The sequence below is a fragment of the Copadichromis virginalis genome, linkage group LG14 (assembly GCF_057382275.1).
Source record: "Copadichromis virginalis isolate Kocher_CV1m ecotype Utaka linkage group LG14, C_Virginalis_male_GT1.1, whole genome shotgun sequence".
Lineage (NCBI taxonomy): Eukaryota > Metazoa > Chordata > Actinopteri > Cichliformes > Cichlidae > Copadichromis > Copadichromis virginalis.
The window spans coordinates 28,597,425-28,617,766 of NC_140631.1; the positions used below are offsets into that span (position 1 = coordinate 28,597,425).

The 20,342-nt window shown below is 37.7% G+C and overlaps 2 protein-coding genes and 1 pseudogene across 2 annotated transcripts; all 3 read left to right on the top strand.

The window, feature by feature from the left end:
- Positions 1-3,254: 3,254 nt before the first annotated feature.
- Positions 3,255-3,869, top strand: LOC146694180 (uncharacterized). Its single transcript, XM_085478697.1, has one exon. The coding sequence runs from the start codon at positions 3,255-3,257 to the stop codon at positions 3,867-3,869; it is 615 nt and encodes a 204-aa protein (XP_085334823.1).
- A 699-nt stretch (positions 3,870-4,568) lies between these two features.
- Positions 4,569-7,791, top strand: LOC146694181 (extracellular calcium-sensing receptor-like; annotated as a pseudogene).
- Positions 7,792-11,288: 3,497 nt separating this feature from the next.
- LOC146694182 (extracellular calcium-sensing receptor-like) lies at positions 11,289-14,392 on the top strand. Its single transcript, XM_085430315.1, has 6 exons — positions 11,289-11,416; positions 11,542-11,824; positions 11,940-12,764; positions 12,899-13,120; positions 13,209-13,332; positions 13,488-14,392. Exons 1-6 carry the CDS (start codon positions 11,298-11,300, stop codon positions 14,390-14,392), a joined length of 2,478 nt encoding a protein of 825 aa, XP_085286441.1. The 5' UTR covers positions 11,289-11,297.
- Positions 14,393-20,342: the final 5,950 nt, after the last annotated feature.

Genomic DNA, 20,342 nt, shown 5'->3' on the forward strand with positions numbered 1-20,342 from the left:
GTGGCTCAAGAGTTGGGAGTTCACCTTGTAATCGGAAGGTTGCCGGTTCGAGCCCCGGCTTGGACAGTCTCGGTCGTTGTGTCCTTGGGCAAGACACTTCACCCGTTGCCTACTGGTGGTGGTCAGAGGGCCCGGTGGCGCCAGTGTCCGGCAGCCTTGCCTCTGTCAGTGCGCCAGGGTGGCTGTGGCTACAATGTAGCTTACCATCACCAGTGTGTGAATGGGTGAATGACTGAACGTGTAAAGCGCTTTGGGGTCCTTAGGGACTAGTAAAGCGCTATACAAATACAGGCCATTTACCATTTTACCATTTACTTTACAGCCATGGTTGCCCTCCATTCCAGGGACTGTTGAAGGTAATACATGATTGCTTTTATGACAACATTCTTTGTGCACAACAAACATTAAGAACATTCCAAATTAAATTTTGGCCTTTGCTATATCTATAATATGCTTTGTCTTTTTCCTTATTAGCATATTAATTTATCAGTAAATTTTGTCTCTTTCTAAAAATAGGTTGGCTTGGTGGGGATTTTCAACTGTCAGACTGATTACTAGCTAATTGTGAGAAAATACTAATAAATATAGAGACTTGCATTCTTGAAGGCAGAAACTACTTTTTTTTGTGCAGAGCTCCCGTCGATCTATTTAACATCATTAATAGGCCTGATCAAGTAGTGACCAAGACCTCTGCTGAGCTTCCTGCATGGTGCCATACACAAAAATTCGAATCACATTTATATTCTTTATTGAAAACAATAATTGATTTAATGGCCTTCAAGACAAAACTCTTAAGGAGTAATTGATACTCTTGCTAAAAATCAAACCTATTTTTTGTCATTATTAATTTATAGACAATATTTTATATAAGCTAATAATCATTAATGACTAATCTGTAAGCATATTTAATAATGATTTTAGCAACTGTGTTTCCTAGAACACATTCCTAATAAAAGAACTTCAACATATTCTACTCTATTAACAAACAAATTATATATATTAATAAAATTGTTATTATTATTTTGGTTATCATCATCATCATTATTATTATTATCATCATTATTATTATTATTATTATTATTATTATTATTATTATTATTATTGTTGTTGTTGTTGTCCAGTGGTGAAGGTCCTGGGTTTCAGTATACTGACTGGCTGATGTCTTTCTGTGTGGAGTTTGCATAGTTTTCCTGGGCTTGTGAGGTTTCTTTCTGGGTGTTCCAACTTCCTCAAATTGTCTAAAGACTCCTGTATTTGACATAGATGTGAGTGTGAATAGCTGTCTGTCTCTTTGTGTTAGCCCTGCCATAGACTGGCAAACAACTGAGGGTGTCCTCTGCCTTTCACCCTATTACAGCTGTGATAGATCCAAAATTCCTGTCACTCCAAACTGAGTGAGCAATGAAGAAAGTGGATGGATATAAGAGCTGATTTACAGGAACAGCTGTAAAAACTTACAGGCCCTTATTGTGTTGGTCTCAGTAAACAGTCGAAGACATTTTTTAGTAACCATTTTTAGGAAACCGGACACATGTGTTATAGCTGATATTCCTAATTAAAAAAAAAAAAAGATTACAACAGCAACAACAGTTATTCCATGTACCAATGAGAGTGGCCCATTGTTTTGGCTACACTTTTTTTTTGCTACAGAGAAGAAGCTATAAAACACGTCCCTCTAAGAAGCATGCATGCCAAAGGCAAGGCTCTGAGATGACAACAGTCACATTTGTTTTCCTAACACTGTTCATTTGGGTGTTGTCATGTGAGACATGGCGCAACCTGGACCTGCATGAGCATTATGAAGAAACAAAGGCCTTTGCAGCATTGTGTAAAAATGTTGCCATTCATGACAATGACAGCACAAAACTAATACAGACATGTTACAGGTGAGTAAATTACAACCTGACTGGTGATCTGTGTGTACATGGTTAGCCGGTGTGGTTTTCCCAGAAATTTGGGAGTCTAAATACCATAAATGATAATATGTTTTGATTTCAAATATGTTACAATTTCAAGTCATTAGTATATTACTGTAATTATAGGCAAAGTAACAGGCTCAGTGCTGTGTTATGATACTTTTTTTAGTTTTGCATTTCATATTTAAAAATGGTTTACCATAATTTTATCCTTCCATCTTATTTAAATGAAATTAAGTCATTTTTATGTGCCTACAAATAATGAATAAATGGAAATTCAAGCAATTTGACTGTAAATAAGTGTAATGAATTCATGAAGACTTCTAAAATGCTATTTAAAAATGTTTATAATTCTTTTCTCATTTTTTAGGACTTCTGAAATTACTGTTGGCTCTAATAATATTTTCACACAAGAGAGGATCAAAACAGACTATACAGTTTTTGTGGATCTGCCTTTGAACTGCATGGTCTCCAATGGGTGTGTACACCTGCTTCAAGAATATAAGTACACTGTGAATGAAGATAAGGGAAGCAAGCATGTACATAAATGTAGAATTCTACAGTTCTTGGTATATTTGCTGTCCAAGACCAACTGTGTTCCCCACATGACACAGGTAACTGCCGGATTTATGATAGAAAAATAAAATGAATCCTACTGTATAAAAAATGAGATGTGAATTTAGAGCACTGAAACATTTTTGCTCATGCCAATTCAATACAAATTGTAATCCTATGTATTATCTGTAATTAGCCTTCATCCAGATATATTCTAATCATTAAAGGATACATTTAAATTACAGAAATACCAGCCCATCTGTTCTTCTGAGATCTCTGGCACATTGAACCCACATTATTACTCTTGTCCTGGTGTACCACCAGAAAAAAAATGGATTGTATATGCATCTGTAATGTGTACTTTAAGGGCAAACTCATTCTCGTTCCTGTATATAGCTGTATATAACACAGTGTGTTAATATTTTAATGTTGCTGACAACAAAATGAGCCAAGAATCCTTTGAAAAACTGAAGAGCTTATGTCAAGATTAGCTGCAATAAGATATGTGTGCAATTAATATGTCAAATTGTGTGTTTTGAGATTTTCGTTTTGTCCATCTCCATTTGTTTTGTCTATGATGACGATCCAATAACAGATTATTTTTTTTATTTCATCAGCAGATGTCATCCAAGGTCTATTCAACACACTACCCAAAAGAAGTGTTTCTAACACCAGCAGGTAATAAACAAATAAATACACAAGTTCTTTAATACCGTGCCTGAACAGTTGTATAAAAAAGCGTAACTTTCTTTTCATACAGATGGCGTCAGAGTTACTGTTTACATGGGCAAAATTGTGCAGCCAACAGATTCCAGTAAATGGGTGGGCAAAATTTTTCAGGCAGCTCTGTTGCTGTTTGCAATGCACATGACAAGAATAGAAATGTCATCAAACAGAGACAGCCTGCATCATAACTGCAACTTTTCTGCATCAGTCAACATCTACCAGCCATCTCAGTGGTGTATAATACTTGCATGCTTGACCTGTGTAGTGGGGAGAACTTTTCATGTATTAATTATCTTCAAGGCAGCTCATCCTGTCATGAAATTGTTTTTTTCAACACGCTATCGATTAAATGCCCAACTTGTTGCTGTGTTGCTCATCTGGCTGACCTTTAGTATTTTTCTCCTCAATAATAACATGAAACACATGTCAAAAGACCTACTTATTGAGGGAACTGATGGATCAGCACTGAGATCCTGGGGTGTGTTAAGGCAGATAGAACTATTAGCTACTTTGTGCTGTGTGTTAGTTTCCCTTTCAAGTTTGCGACAATCCATCCTAACAAAAGTCAGTTTCTTGAGTGTCCTTTTTCATGTGCAACTGGTCACCTGCCACCAGAATTCTAGGATTCCAACAAAGTATCTCTTAATTGTCAAGATCAATAGGTTAATATGAAGGTCATTTTCAAGCATCCATCTCTCTCCACTACAGCTGTCATATGAAATGTGAAAACAAAATGAACATTTGTATTAATGCAGATCAAAGATGTATAATAAAAGCATCCATCTGTGTCCTCTTGTACGCCATTTTCCTGTTCTTTTTTTTTTGCCTGTTTGCTCCTTGTGGAAAGAAACATTACTCAGAAGAGTGCGTAGAGCACGTCCCATTAATATTGGTCCAAGAAGTATTGCTTTTATGTTTTTTTAAACACAATTCCATTTTTTTTCACATGAATACAAATATTGTTGTTTGTATATAAACAAAGCACCATCATCAGATAAGAAAAAAGCACAATTTGATGCCAGAAACAATAATAAACAGATAGAATATCTGGCCAGTTAAAAATGAAATACTGATTAGATTACATAATCAAATGTACTTCAGAATATCACACATAATATAGAGTTAATATTAAACCAATATACCATGAAGTATTGTTTAGATTCTCAAAGAACATTTTAATTGCTTGTCTTTTACAAGTCAAATAGCAGAAGTAGAGATAGAAGTAGTTTCAGTGATGCAAAATAACAAAATAATCTTTTGAGAATGGGGAAAGTGCTCACAATCGATGGAGACATTTCTCTGATGATTGAAGAAAAACTATAAAGGTCAGCTCCGAGCACACAACTACTTCAGTGAAGGGGAGGGCAGCTCATGATGAGTATGATCACTTTGATTTTATTCACTCTGCTGGCAAGGATAAAGTCTGACAACCATACATGCAGACTGATTGGACAGACAGGATTCATGGAGTTTTCTAAAGAAGGTGATTTAATTATAGGAGGACTTTTCTCTATGTCTAGTACAAGGACACTTATAGATAATAACTACCAAGCACTTCCATACACATACTGCTCAAAGTAAGTGAATATGATTAAAATAAATAAATAACAGCTGTATTTTATGCTAGTAGAATACTTCATGTCTTTCTGATATAGTGCATTATGATAATGTGAAATATTTTTTTTATGTGTATAGCATCAACAGTTGACACTTTCTTTACAGACGGAATGACAGGGAACTGAAATTTGCCAGGACAATGATTTTTACTGTGGAGGAGATCAATAGAGATGCTATACTGCTTCCTGGAGTGAGTCTGAGTTATAGGGTGTATAATGGCTGCGGGAGTGAAAACCTAATACGGGCAGCTGTAGAGGCTATAAGTGGAGAGAATTCAAAAAGCTGCAGTGATCAGGTCCAGGCTCTAGTTGGCCATTCTTCATCAGGAGTAAGTGGAGACATAAACTTCATATTAAGTTCACTATCAGTTCCACAGGTGAGCAGAAATGACTGGGAGGGATAACTTTTGAATACTGTTTATTGAGTTTGTCTATCTTTAAAACATAAAAAGGATTGTTGTGTTTGCTTTTTTTTTTTTGAAGGTGAGTCACCTTTCAACCTGTGCTTGCTTAAGTGACAGAAGACTTTACCCCACCTTCTTCAGAACAGTGCCAAGTGACCGCTACCAAATCAGTGGTCTAGCACAGCTTATGAAATATTTTGACTGGCGCTGGGTGGGAGTTATTTATTCAATAGGCATGTACTCAGAGGATGGTACAGCTGACTTTGTTAAGGAAGCAAAGAAAGAAGGCATATGTATTGAATACAGTCTGCCCTACTCACAAACAAGCAAAAAACTTTTCAGTGTTATTCTAGACACACTACTGGAGTCCTCATCAAATGTGGTCCTCTTGTTTATGTCCTTGTCTTATGTCAGAAATTGAAACTTATAAAATAACTGGAAAGCAGTGGATTGGCACAGAGTCATGGATAATGCAACCAGACCTGGCTTCTGCTGACAGAAAGCACATTTTACATGGGGCAATGGGCTTTGCGCTCCCTCAGGCATCCATACCAGGTCTTGGAGAATTCTTACTTGGTTTGAAGCCTTCTGATGAGCCACAGAGTGCATTAATTAAAGCTTTCTGGGAGGAATTCTTTGACTGCAGCTACTCTCCATCAAACACTTCTACTATGTGTACTGGTGCAGAGGACCTGCGAACAGTCTCAAATGATTACACAGATGTGGCATATTTCAGGGAAGAGAATAATGTATATAAAGCGGTGTATTCAGTAGCATATGCCCTACACACTCTACTGCAATGTCAGAATGGCTCAAATCCTACAACAGGGAAGCTTTGTGTGAACAAAAATGAGGTTCAACCTAAGTTGGTAAGTCCTAATATATCGAAATTATTTGATCTTTGTCTCTAATCATTAAATTTATTGTTGTTTTCTGTTTGTTTTCTGTTAAATTCTGACTATTTAATGATTTTATATATGACAAAATGTGCTAATTGTCTTTCTGTAGGTGCTCGAACACATTAAGTATGTGAACTTCACAACTAAGAATGGGGTCAGGGTTTTATTTGATGAATATGGGCAATCAGTTGCCCTCTATGACTTAGTAAACTGGCAGATGAAAGAGGACGGCTCTGCTGAAATTAGTATTATTGGTCAATATGATGCCTCTTTTCCAAAGGAGGAAAGATTCAGACTAAAAGAAGATGTCATCATAGTTTGGGGAGGAAACAGTAGTGAGGTAATTTCCCTCAACACTATGGACATTTCATAGATTTAAAAATAATCTTTTCTTCACAGCAGTTTTAGAAACATTTTAATGTTATTAAGAAAACATATTTTGTGTTTCAGTATTGAGTTTTAACATGTTGAATTTTGCCGAATCAGGTTCCCAGGTCTGTCTGCAGAGAACCATGTCTGCCAGGGACTCGAAAGGCTATAAACAAGAATAAGCCTGTTTGCTGCTTTGACTGCTTTAAATGCCCCGAGGGAACAATTAGTAATCAGACAAGTGAGTAAGGATACCTATTTAAAATCAGTTCTAGTGTCCTGAATGAATATATATCAAAAACATTTAAATATTTGAACCACCGAATGTTTCAATTGATTATATATCTTGGATATACTATACTTATATTTTCTGTCATTTACATCTGTCACAGATTCTCCTGACTGTTTGCTCTGTCCACCTGAATTTTGGCCAAATGAAAACAGAGACAAGTGTCTTCCAAAACCTACTGAATACCTTTCCTACAAAGAGATCATGGGGGCACTTTTAACTGCATTTAGTTGTATTGGTGTGTTTTTAGCACTAATGATATCAGTAATATTTTTGACTCATAAAGAGACTCCTGTTGTAAGAGCAAACAACTCTGAGCTGAGCTTCCTGCTGTTATTCTCACTGAAACTGTGTTTCCTGTGTTCTCTGACGTTCATCGGGCGTCCCTCCGAGTGGTCCTGCATGCTACGACACACAGCATTTGGCATTACCTTCGTTCTCTGTATCTCTTGCGTTCTGGGGAAAACAATAGTGGTTTTAATGGCCTTCAGAGCTACACTTCCAAGCAGTAATGTCATGAAGTGGTTTGGGCCTGTACAACAGAGGCTCACTGTTCTGATATTTACTCTGATTCAGGTTATGATATGTATACTTTGGCTAACAATAAACCCCCCATTCCCAAACATGAACATTGACTACTATAAAGAAAAGATCATCTTAGAGTGTGCTCTGGGTTCAGCTGTTGGATTCTGGGCTGTCCTGGGTTATATTGGACTTCTTGCTATCTTGTGTTTTATACTTGCTTTTCTTGCTAGAAAACTGCCAGATAGCTTTAATGAGGCCAAACTGATCACTTTCAGTATGCTGATATTCTGTGCAGTATGGATCACATTTATCCCTGCATATGTCAGCTCTCCAGGGAAATTCACTGTAGCTGTGGAAATATTTGCCATTCTGGCATCAAGTTTTGGTTTGTTGGTGTGCATTTTTGTTCCAAAATGTTATATAATCATATTTAGGCCAGAACAAAATTCTAAAAAGCATTTGATGGGAAAAATACCACTAAGAACGATGTAATTTGTAATTTATTTGGTCCTGGTGTATGAATCATAGAAATAATTTCACTGTATCTGTGTAGTCTGTTTTAATTTTTTTAGCTGTGAGATGCTGAATAAACTGAAAACATAGATTAAAGGTTTTTTTCCTCTTTTCTGTTTATCCGGGAGGCTGTTGAGTAAAGGAATATAAAATTCGAACTTAACTACTACATATATTTGACACAAGCTTCATTTGTAATATGTTTCAAACCTTCTTTGATACATTTTCACACAGAGTGTGTGAATGTGTGTGTGAATGGGTGAATGACTGAATATAGTGTAAAGCGCTTTGGGGTCCTTAGGGAATAACTAAAGCACTATACAAATACAGGCCATTTACCATTTACCAGAGAAGCTTTTTCCAATGTTCTTTCTTTTTTTTCATTATGTTCTTTTTCAGTGAGAATGTAATAATTTAGATGGTTTAGCGGTTTGTTTTCTTTAGCTATTTGTTACCCTTTGTTTATTGGCACATTCTTCTGTATTTTAACTTTACAGCCTGCAAAGAAAATATCTAAATCATCTTTAAAAACAAATAAACTGCCTAAAAATTCTACTTGTTTTGTCAAATCTTACTTAAAAATGCCATTATTGCAGGGCAGAATTACCCCCTTGTGCAGTTCTGGGGCGTACTAGTGTTACTTGAAAAGTAATTAATTATATTATATATATTACTTTACGAAGTTATGAAGTATCATAATATATATATTATACATATTCCACTCTCGCCCCTGTGGGCAGTCTCTCCTTTAAGCTCAGGTCCTCTGCCAGAGGCCTGGGAGCTTGAGGGTCCTGCACAGTATCTTAGCTGTTCCTAGGACTGAACTCTTCTGGACAGAGATCTCGGATGTTGTTCGGTATCGCTATGTCTAGCACTACGGCCGTCTTCTTCTGCTTGTCTACCACTACAACATCCGGTTGGTTAGTCACCACCATCTTATCTGTCTGTATCTGGAAGTCCCACACGAACTTAGTTCGGTCATTCACAACCACCCTTGGGATTGTCTCCCATTCTGACCTCGGGACTCTAGGCCATACTCAGCACAGACGTCTTATACTATGTTACTAAAATTAGCTACATCTAAATCAGGTTGGGATTTTAACTGCTCCCTTCACATTTTCAGGCAAATAGAGCTAGCACTGCTTAGTGAGATTTTGAATTGCATTTCATATTGAAGGCGTGACATGCTTTTTGTATGTATTTAGTAGAATTGTTGTTGAGATTTGGCTATATAAATAATTTGGCTATATTTTCAAAGCAATAAAAATAGTTAAATTCCTAAAAACTTTACTTTGTTTTAGTAAAGACCAATGTTCCGTCTAATTTTTCATGTGTCGGAGCGAACACACAAACTCCCTAAGCGGTCCCTTGGACCACTGTGAGCAACATTAGACGAGAGCACTGTGGTCACGCCAGCATCGACTCCATCCATGGTTTATTAAGATAATCAAATTACAGCATTTACATTTATGTTAGACTACTTTTAATTAACTGCTTTATCCCACTTACAATGAAAATTAAAAAAGAAAATCTTGTTCATGACCTGTGTATGTTAACACTATTGGAAGTAAAAACAACTTGAACTCCAATTTTGAAAACACAAATTTCTTTCTTTCTTTCTTTCTTTCTTTCTTTCTTTCTTTTTTAATAAAGCTCTGACTTGTATTATGAGTATGAGTCTGTGGTCTGGGAGAGAGTCCTGTAACTCTCTGTCTGCAAAATACAGTATATAATGACCAGTGCTGGGCAATTAATTATATGGTTACTTCTTTAAAAGAGTAACTGAGTTATGCAAACAACAAAGTTTTTTGCAGCTGTTTACCTAAAAATGCAGCCAAGGCGTTTTTTTAAATAAACATTTCAAACTATTTACAGAACAATCAGCTGTTCTGCATTAAATTTGATGCCACATAAATTATTTGTGCCACTCCAAAAAATAATTTCTGTCCACTATGAGATAAAGGAGAACAACAGCCTGATACCTGCAGGCCTGACAACAGGAGATGTATCACTCCTGTAAAACCTGTAACATTCAGCAATGGCCTCATTGTTCTGACACACACAGCAAAACTATTGACTACACTACACACTAACTACACAAGATTTACGCTAAACGTCGAAAATCTCTCACATCTCAGAACACCGCCGTCACTCCTAAAACTTCCCCCCTTCCTAAACAACTAAATGCCATGTTGCCATATCATTTTTTGATTGGTCGACATGGTACTTTTTTCGACGAATAGGAATGGGTGGGGTTTTTAGTTTTGTCTTTGCTCACAGGCAGAGAGTGCTTTTGAGCGTTTTCCTTATAAAACGCCATTTTTACCATTTCTTCCCGCAGTAAATATAAACAATGATAGTATTCAGGAAGAAAACCAAACATTGCATATATTTTTATCACAACTCTGGTTTTACGTGGCCTATCAACACAATTTAAAAACTGGTACAAAGTCCACACTTTTTCCGTCAATTGTTCCGTCTGTCCTGCTCACATCTCCAATGGTTGCTTCACTCCACATCAGCCACGACAGTTTGCTAGCTAAAACACTGGTGTCGGCACGTAAGGGCGCTGTCATAGCCTGTCAACGACGTTGATTAGCTGCGTATATACGAATGTGAATCGCATTATTGGCTGGACTATGGGATTGGGGGGCATCGTTCTAATCCCATACGGGAGCAGCCAGTCACTCACTGACTAACACTGCAAAACAGAATTGTTAAAGTATTCATTTTAATTTCAATTCAGGTTAGATTTTTTTCTGTGCGCAACACAGATTTTCTGTGAGCAGAGACCATGCCAGCAGTGCGCAATTGCGCACTGCTGGCACAGCTTAGAGGGAACATTGGTGAAGACATAGTCTATCCTTTGTTAAGCACAACCTGCAAAATTGAAACAGTTATTAATAACTTTAACCTCAGATAATCCCAGTTTCATGTAAAATGATGATCTGAGATGTTCAGGTAATATAATGTATACTTTATTAATCCCCGTGGGGAAATTGCTTCAGTTTAAGACATTGCAGATATCCCTACAATAGACCCTACAATTATTATTGTAGGGTCTACCTTATAATACAAAGTGCCATGAGGTGACTGTTGTTGTGATTTAGCACTGTATAAATGAAACTGAATAAAATTGAATAGATACTTAGTTACTATTCAGTACATTATTTGCATTTGACACTCTTTGAATTATCAGTGTGTTGAATAAACTGCTTTATCTGTAGGGAATTGATTACATGTGGACATGTCTGTTACGTTACATGCAGCACTGGATATGTGAACCTTCTTTTGAGCAGTCACCTTTTCTTGTTGTGCTCAGATTGCTGCCTTGGGATATTTGCCTTTGTCCAGCTCATTATAAAAGCTCTAGCCTCATTTGATTTTAGAAGTGCAGTGTAAACATGCAGAGAACTGTTTTTGTTTTTCTTTCCATACAGTACTTGAGCATAGTTTCTGGCTGTGAGCTGCTTGGCAAATTTAACATGCCAAGTTTGTTTGAGCAGGGTGACATAATGATCGGTGGGATTTTTCCAGTTTTTAACAAAGAGGTCAGCAGCACTTATACTTTTGAGAGTGAGCCTCCTGGAGTGAATTGTGCAGTGTAAGTCTTGATACATTAGACTTCTCCATACATGCTTCTTTACGCTTGCATCTTTAATGTTATGTTACATAGAATTGTTCAGCAGCAATTCTATAATTGTGATTTTTTGTAATGACACATTTTAGGTTTGACCTACGAGCTTTTCGATGGACACAGGCGATGATGTTTGCTGTTGCAGAAATAAACAATGATCCTGCTTTCCTTCCAAATATATCTCTTGGTTATAGGATCCTTAACTCATGCTCATCTCCTACTAACACTTTACGTGCTGCACTAACACTAGCTAGCAGACCACAGGGGATAAAAGCTACTGCTTGTTCTCCAACAATATCTTCAGTCATAGCAGAGGCAGGATCATCTCAGTCCTTAGCTGTCGCTGGAACTCTTGGACCATTTCAAGTGCCAATAGTAAGAGATAAAGTTGTTTATTAAGCGATGTTAAGGCTTTGTTATGCTTTATTAGGCAATTTCTTAGAATATTTTCATCACATTTTGTTGGTGTTGCTTTTTTCTTCCACTACAGATAAGTTACTTCTCAACGTGTGCTTGTCTGAGTGACAGAACTAAATATCCTACATTTTTTAGAACAATCCCCAGCGACTACTTCCAGGCAAAGGCATTGGCTGCACTGGTCAAACATTTTGGATGGCAGTGGATTGGAGCCATACAGTCAGATAATGATTATGGACGTAATGCAATTCTTGCTTTTAAGCAGGAGGTTGAAAAGCTTGGGGTTTGCATTGCTTTTGTTGGGTCAGTTCTACGTACATATACAAGGGATAAAATTCTAGACGCTGTAGAAATGATTAAACAGTCAACTGTCAAAGTAATTCTAGCTTTTGCTCCTGAGGGTGACTTTTCTCCTTTGATGAAGGAAGTAGTAAAACAAAACATTACAGGGATCCAGTGGCTTGGTAGTGAGGCTTGGATAACAGCACCTCAGCCCTCCACACCTGAAATATACACAGCTTTTGGTGGCGCCCTGGGATTTGTAATGCAGAAGATGGCTATTCCTAAACTTAAACACTTTCTTACAAGTAATAGTCCTTATAAAGATCCACATGCACCTTTTGTGAAGGAGTTCTGGCAGATAATGGTGGGCTGCACACCTGTTTTGCCAGGGGTACATGCAGATACTGAGGACACAACCAAAAGATGTACAGGCAATGAAACATTAATGAATTCCGAGCATGATTTCTTCAATGTCACAGAGCTCAGAGTGACCTATAATGTCTATAAAGCAGTTTATGCTATTGCACATGCTCTGCATCAGCTGGTATTTTGCCAACCAGTTGGAGCAAAAACAGTAAATCCATGTTTGAATCTTTCAGAAATTCAGCCCAAGGAGGTGAGAAATAATCAACTGAAATTTTTCTGAATTATTAGATAAATTATAATAATAATTAATAATAATAATAATAATAATAATTAGTCATTTATAAACTTATAAAAATCTAATGAATAATCACTCTGTTTTTTCAGGTCAGTAATAGCTTGCAAAAAGTGAATTTCATAAATCAGTTTGGAGATAAGGTGTTTTTTGATGAGAATGGCGATCCTCCTGCTTCTTATGAAATTATTAACTGGCAGTTGATAAATGGAAAAGTGCAACATGTGACACTTGGTAATTTTACATCTGCTGCAAATGGTGATTACAAGCTCAGCATTGAGGAGGAGAAAGTAGTGTGGAGGACAGGAAAAATGGTAATTATACTGTAATTTTCCATTGCAGTATTGAATTTGACAACTGTATGTTCTCCTGAATGTTAATGTGACATGTCTTTTGCCACAGGTCCCCACATCGGTGTGTTCTAATGGTTGTCCAGCAGGAACCAGGAAAGCTCAAATTAAGGGAAAACCTATATGTTGTTTTGACTGTGTTCCCTGTGCTGAGGGAACTATAGCCAACTCAACAGGTATACTATACCGCCCCCCAGTCCCACTCATCCTGCCAAAAAGAAGGAAACAAAAGACATAGTGTGATGTACTCAGTGTTTGTTTATGTTTCAGGTTTAAAAAAATATATGCACATCTAGATACACAACACAGCCTTTCTATTTATTCTCAACAGGTGCAGCAGACTGCACACCTTGTCCAAAGGAATACTGGTCCAATGAGAGAAAAGATGATTGCATTCCTAGAACAATTGAGTTCCTGAAATATCATGAGCCTATGGGAATAGCTCTAACACTTGTATCCCTGTTAGGGGCCTCTCTCTCCTTGGCGACAATGGTGGTTTTTATCAACTACAGAGAAACTCCTGTGATAAAAGCCAGCAACTTTGAGCTGAGCTCTTTCTTATTGTTTTCTCTTTTTCTGTGTTTTCTCTGTCCTCTCACTTTTCTTGGTCAACCAACAGTCTGGACATGCATGCTGCGTCACACCGCTTTTGGTGTGACATTTGCTCTTTGCATTTCCTGTGTCTTGGGAAAAACCATTGTTGTTGTCACAGCCTTCAAAGCCACATTTCCTGGCAACAAAGTTGCTGGAAAGTTTGGTCACGCACAACAAAGAATTATTGTTTGCTCCTGCACTTTGATTCAAATAGTAATATGTGTGTTGTGGCTGACTTTAAGCCCACCTTACCCACATAAGTTGTTTACATACAGCAATAGAATGATTGCTCTGGAATGTAACACAGGCTCTGAGTTTGCTTTTTATGCAGTGTTGGGATACATAGGGATCCTTGCAATCATTTGTTTGATCCTGGCATTTATGGCAAGAAAACTTCCTGATAATTTCAATGAAGCCAAATTGATCACATTCAGCCTGCTGATATTCTGTGCTGTGTGGATTACCTTCATCCCAGCATACATCAGCTCTCCTGGAAAGTTCACTGTAGCTGTAGAAATATTTGCAATTTTGTCTTCAGCTTTTGGCTTATTAATTTGTACTTTTGCACCCAAGTGTTACATAATAATTCTTAAGCCAGAAAAAAATACCAAGAAACATGTTATAGGAAAAAGTATTAAGTAAAAAAATATATAATTCCTCAATTTTAAAACACCAGTTTTATGTTTCTAAATGCAAGTTGTATGGGCGCTGGAGCTTATCCCAGCCATCATAGGGCAAGCCAGGGGGATAATTTCCAGGTGGGTTAGGGGGTTACGACCCCCCCCCAATAATCGGACCCAACCAATGTACCCCCCCCCCCCCCCCCCCCCCAATAAAGTTATGTATCGTTTTGCATAAATAGGCTGTTGATTTTCTTTACTCATTTCAGGTATCACCAGCAAAATAGTTGCATGTTGAATCATCTGGGAATTTACCCAGATTTATTTATTTATTTATTCAGACAGAGATCTTGACCTCCCCAATGTTCAGCACAAAATTATGCCAATGGGGCAAGAGGAGGGGTACACCCTGGACAGACTGCCAGTCTTTTGGAAGGCTAACACATAGGCACGTGGCTGCATGTGGTCTTTGGACTGTGGGCAGAAGCCAAAGTACGTGGACAGAACCCATGTAAACACGGGGAGAACATGCGAACTCCACACAGAAAGGTCCCAGCCAGACATTGGTGTCAAACAGTGCTAACCACCATGCCATCATGCTGCCTTTGAAATATATGTATATTGTAAATACTTTATGTACAAAATTACAGTACACTGCAAAACATTAAATATGCTGCAGAAAGAAATGGATGTGAGTAATTATTTGCATACCTGTATACAGTGTCAATCTATTTACATTTTATTTTCACACAACATTTAGGGAGCTTCAGTTGGATGTTTACACAGTTTAAATAATGATGGCTGGCAGAAGGAACTTTAATGACTTTTCTGTTTTACTCTTCCAGTGGCTGTTCTCATTTTTACTTAGAAAATGCCCATTTAAAAATTTTCCAGCTGCCTATAGAGCTACTATTAATGGAGGACCTACAGCTAAATTCAGAATGACAGAAAGAATAGGAAAAAGCTTTATTCAATTAGATTCATAGAATTTGTTTGAGGTTCAGTGCAATTACAGGCAGATCTAACTATTTTAACAGGCAGAGATCATTTGGAAGAACTGAACATGTATTATTGTAGGGTCTACCTTGAGGTGTTGTTATGATTTGGTACTGTAAAACGTATTTTTCGGACCATAAGGTGCACTGTCGATGAACGGGTCTGTTTTCATACATAACGTGCACGGATTATAAGGCGCATTAAGCAAAACAAAACAGTCAGCTCAATCAAATTTTACTTGACTCATTCTTATTGCTTCCTCCACTTCTGTACCATTGATTTGAATTCTCTCGCAGCTGCTGTATTCCCATGTTTTTGCAGTATATTAATGACTAACCTCATATTGTGGATGGATTATCACAGTTGTTCTCGTGACTGAAGTTTGGTCCGTTTACAGCATCCTGCCATGCGATTGCATTTGTCCCTCACCATCTGGAACACTCACATTAACTTTTATCGAGTGGAAAAAAAGCTAGCATTCATCCTCCAGCTTCACTGTGTTTATGTTATGCTAACATAGCTGTGTCGCAAGCGATCACATAGCACATCATTATATACCAGCTAGTCCAACTTCAGTAACCCTACAAATGTCATTGCTGTTTAGTTTTCTGTCTTCATTTATGTTGGAAGTGATAGCAGAGCTGTACCTTCTAATCTCTCAGTCAGAACATAGTATATCATGTTTAGGTTGAAGCTAGCGAGCTAACTTCTAACTGAAATTTAATAAATTCTGTTTTCATTGATGCCTGGATGTTAAACTCAATTGTTACACCTGGCAAAGCAGCAACGTTCATCATTTTATCAAAGATGAAAGAATTTAGAGTTTTTAACTCTCAGTGATACGTGTACGTTTGACTTTGGGCCTGAAGTGGATGGAGTTTTGGACCCAGATTACTCCGCGAGGCTCTTGACTACGGTAGACGTAATGCTCCGACAATCCATCAAGCGGTGTGGTTCGTAGCTTACCAAAGTCGTACTAAAACATTTTTTGACATATTTTTGAGCGCCATGTACCACAAAAAATCAGTTTGAGATCAGTAAGCACAACCAGAATTCATACATAAGGCGCACCGGATTATAAGGCGCACTGTCAATTTTTGAAAAAAATTAAAGGATTTTAAGTGCGCCTTATAGTGCGGAAAATACAGTAAATAAAATTGAACTGAATTGAAGTTTATTGAAATTAATTGAATTGGGTGATTAGACTCAGATGACCCATCGTGGTAGAAGTAAATTAAAGTAAGTAAAGTAAAATGTTATTTTTAAAGCACCTTTCTAGATAAAACGATCAAAGTGCTCCACAACGGGATGACAGAGTATAAAACAGAAATAGACAAAAGTTAACAAAATGCAATTCTAAAAAGATGCGTTTTTAGTTGTTTTTAAATGAGTCCACAGATCTTAAACTCAGACGAAGAGAGTTCCACAGTCTGGGGGCTACAGTGGCAATAGCTCTATCTCCCTTGGTTCTCAGCCTTGTATGCTGAATAACAAGTAGGCACTGATCACATGATCTCAGGGACCTCCTAGGGACATAGGGCTGTAAAAGTTTAGTAATGTAGGCTGGTGATTGTCCATGAAGAGCTTTAAAGCTCAGAACCAGAATCTTAAAATGCACTCTGAATTCAACGGGGAGCCAATGGAGCTGTAGTAGCAACAGTGTCACATGAGAGTACTTAGATGTTTTGGTCAGAAGCCTTTCTGCAGCATTTTGGACACTTTGCAGACGCTCCAGGGAGCCCTTGCTTAGACAAGTGAACAATGAGTTACAGTAGTCCAAACTAGTACAAACTGAAATGAATGAATATGCAATAACAATGTCCATACAATAGGACTTAATTTAGAAATGTTTCTTAAATGATAGAAGCAAGACCAAACCAGAGATTTGAGTGAACATCCAAAGTAAGAGCAGAGTCACAAATTACCCCTAGGTTCCCGATAGATGATTTCACAAATGTTGAAAGAGGACCAAGAGCATTCATTATCATAGGTACATGTCTGTCAGGACCACATACAAGGACTTCAGTCTTTTCTTCATTAAGTTGGAGGAAGTTGTCAGCCATCCAACCTTTGATGGATTCTAAGCACTCATTTAGAATCTGCAGCTTTGACACATCTTGGGGTTTAACAGAACAGAATCCTAGCAGCAATAGGATATAGGGCATGATCTTCTGGAGTTTGAACACTGGTGATGGTAAAGATGTAGACTTGATGGAGCTCTGAATGACTCAGTTGAGGTGGAGATGGGAAGGGGGTGGGTTGCACGAATGAGAGTCTGAAAAGGAGAATGACAGAGCACTGACATGGCCATGCCATCATATTAGATTCTTCTTCATTAGCCATCTTCTTGATGGGACCTGCAAAAAGACTAAAGGCCCCAACTTACAACGTATATAATACAAAACTCTCTATAAACACTATACAGGACAAAGCATGTTCCAAATGGGGGTTACACTCAAACATATGCATCCACTGTAGTGATGGGATTTCCGGCTCTTTTTAGAGAACCGGCTCTTTCAGCTCGGCTCACTAAAAAGAGCCGGCTCTTTCGGCTCCCAACCGGCTCTTCAGGTTGTTTTGTTGCTTTAATTAATTTATTATTAACAACAATCATCATCATCATCAACTTTATTTATAAAGCACTTTAAAACAACCACAGCTGACACAAAATGCTGTACATTGGAACTGTAAAATAAAATTACATGAGATATAAATAAAAAACAAATAAAAGAAGAGTGAAATCATTAATTAAATAACTACTTCAATTAAAAGAGAAAACTAACTCTCACTGAGGTTAAAAGCCAAGGAATAAAAGTGGGTTTTAAGACGTGATTTAAAAGTGGACAGTGAAGGGGCCTCTCTAACATGCATGGGCAAATTATTCCATAATTTTGGAGCCACAATAGAGAAGGCCCTGTCCCCTCTGAGCTTCCTCCTGGATCTCGGTACCTCCAGGAGCAGCTGGTCAGCTGACCTGAGAGACCGACAGGGTATGTGGGGATGAAGAAGCTCAGAGAGGTAAGGCGGGGCAAGACTGTGAAGGCATTTAAAAACAAACATAAGAATTTTAAAATTGACTCTAAAAGACACAGGCAGCCAGTGCAGAGAGGCTAGCACGTGGGTTATATGCTCTCTTTTTCGAGTTCCTGTTAGGAGTCGTGCAGCTGCATTTTGAACCAGCTGCAGACGTGAGAGCAATGACTGACTGACCCCCACATAAAGTGAGTTACAGTAGTCCAGGCGGGAAGAAATAAAAGCATGGATCAGTGTTTCAAGGTGCTGCCTCAAAAGAAAAGATTTTACTCTTGCCAGTCGCCTTAAATGATAAAAACTGGACTTCACCACTGCTCTGGACTTCACCAATTTAAAATCACTGTCCAACTTAAAACCAAGGTCAGTAACAACAGATTTAAAATAGAATTCCAGGGATCCTAAAACAACAGAGGAGGACTCACAGGGACCACTGGGTCCAGACACCAACACGTCTGTTTTCTTTTCATTAAAATTTAAAAAGTTTAAAGCCAACCAAGCTTTAATGTCATCTAGACATGTCAAGAGAGGTTTTATGGAGATGCCATCCTTGTGTTTTAGTGGCAAATAAATTTGGCAGTCATTGGCATAACAATGAAATGAGATCCCATGCCTTCTAAGGATAGAACCCAGAGGCAGTAGATACAGTGAAAAGAGCAGTGGCCCTAAAATTGAGCCCTGTGGGACGCCGCATGACAGAGGAGCAGAAGACGATTCGTAACCGAGAAGGCTGACAGAGAAAGTTCTATCTGACAAATAAGACCTAAACCAATTAAGTGCAGTGCCACCAATACCCACTACATCATGTAATCGAGAAATTAGAATATTGTGGTCTACGGTGTCAAAGGCAGCAGTTAGGTCAAGCAAGACAAGAACAACATGGTTACCAGAATCACATGCCAGAAGGATGTCATTAAAAACCCTTTTAATTGAGTCTCAAAGCAAAGCCAATGAGAATCAATAAGAGAATTGGTAAGGAATCCAGCCGACAAATTATATCAATAATGTAATCAGAATCATTAAATTCTAATCAATTCCCATCCCTATTAATGTATCGTGATGAGAAATGTCTCTAAAAGTGGTCAAAATTTTCTAAAGAAGGGTAGATCTAACGAACAAGTAAGGCCGCACAACACAGCCATGTGTCGTACTGTAAAAATTAAAATTAGAAATGAGTTTTTTCAAAGTTTTTTCAGCACCCAACACAAACAACAAGAGTGTAGAAATGAAAAGTGTTGTATCACACAGTCAAGAATATAAACAAATGCAGACATTCTTGCAATGGAATGACATGCGTGGCTACAGTCATCAACATGATCATCTTGTTAAAAAAATTCAGGATACTATATAATAATTTTAGCAGGCCTGTTTTTAAAGTAATGAATATGCATAATTAGTTTAATCATGCATGCAGTGTTATGCAGCAATTAATATCTTAATTACTGAAAAGCCAGTGCTGTGCTTTGCAGGCATTTCACATCAATAGCTTCCACAATAAACTGTTGTGGAAGAAATGACTGTCACTTTCTTGAGGAGACACAACATATATTATTCTCACCAACCTCAAATGTATACTGTAGTCCTAAACACAAAACTCTTGACATCAAACTCTTGGTCATCTACAGGTTATATGTGGAAGTCTGTATAGAAGAAATGTGAATTTTTACTGACAACAGACAAAATAGATTACTGACATTTGAAAATATATAATGAGTAGAGCAATTATTTTCCTTGTTGTTTCAAGCTTACCAATCTGAAATCACTGTGCCCTTTGGGAAATGAGAGAATGTCTGACTATATCTAATACTGTCGTTATAAGAACTGTGCTCTCATGCATATATGATAATAGAGCACAAACATGAAAACAGGTATCATCTTATTCCTCTGTATCCTCACCATGAACACAGTATCTGGCTGTGAACCGTTTGGCAGGTTTGATGTGCCAA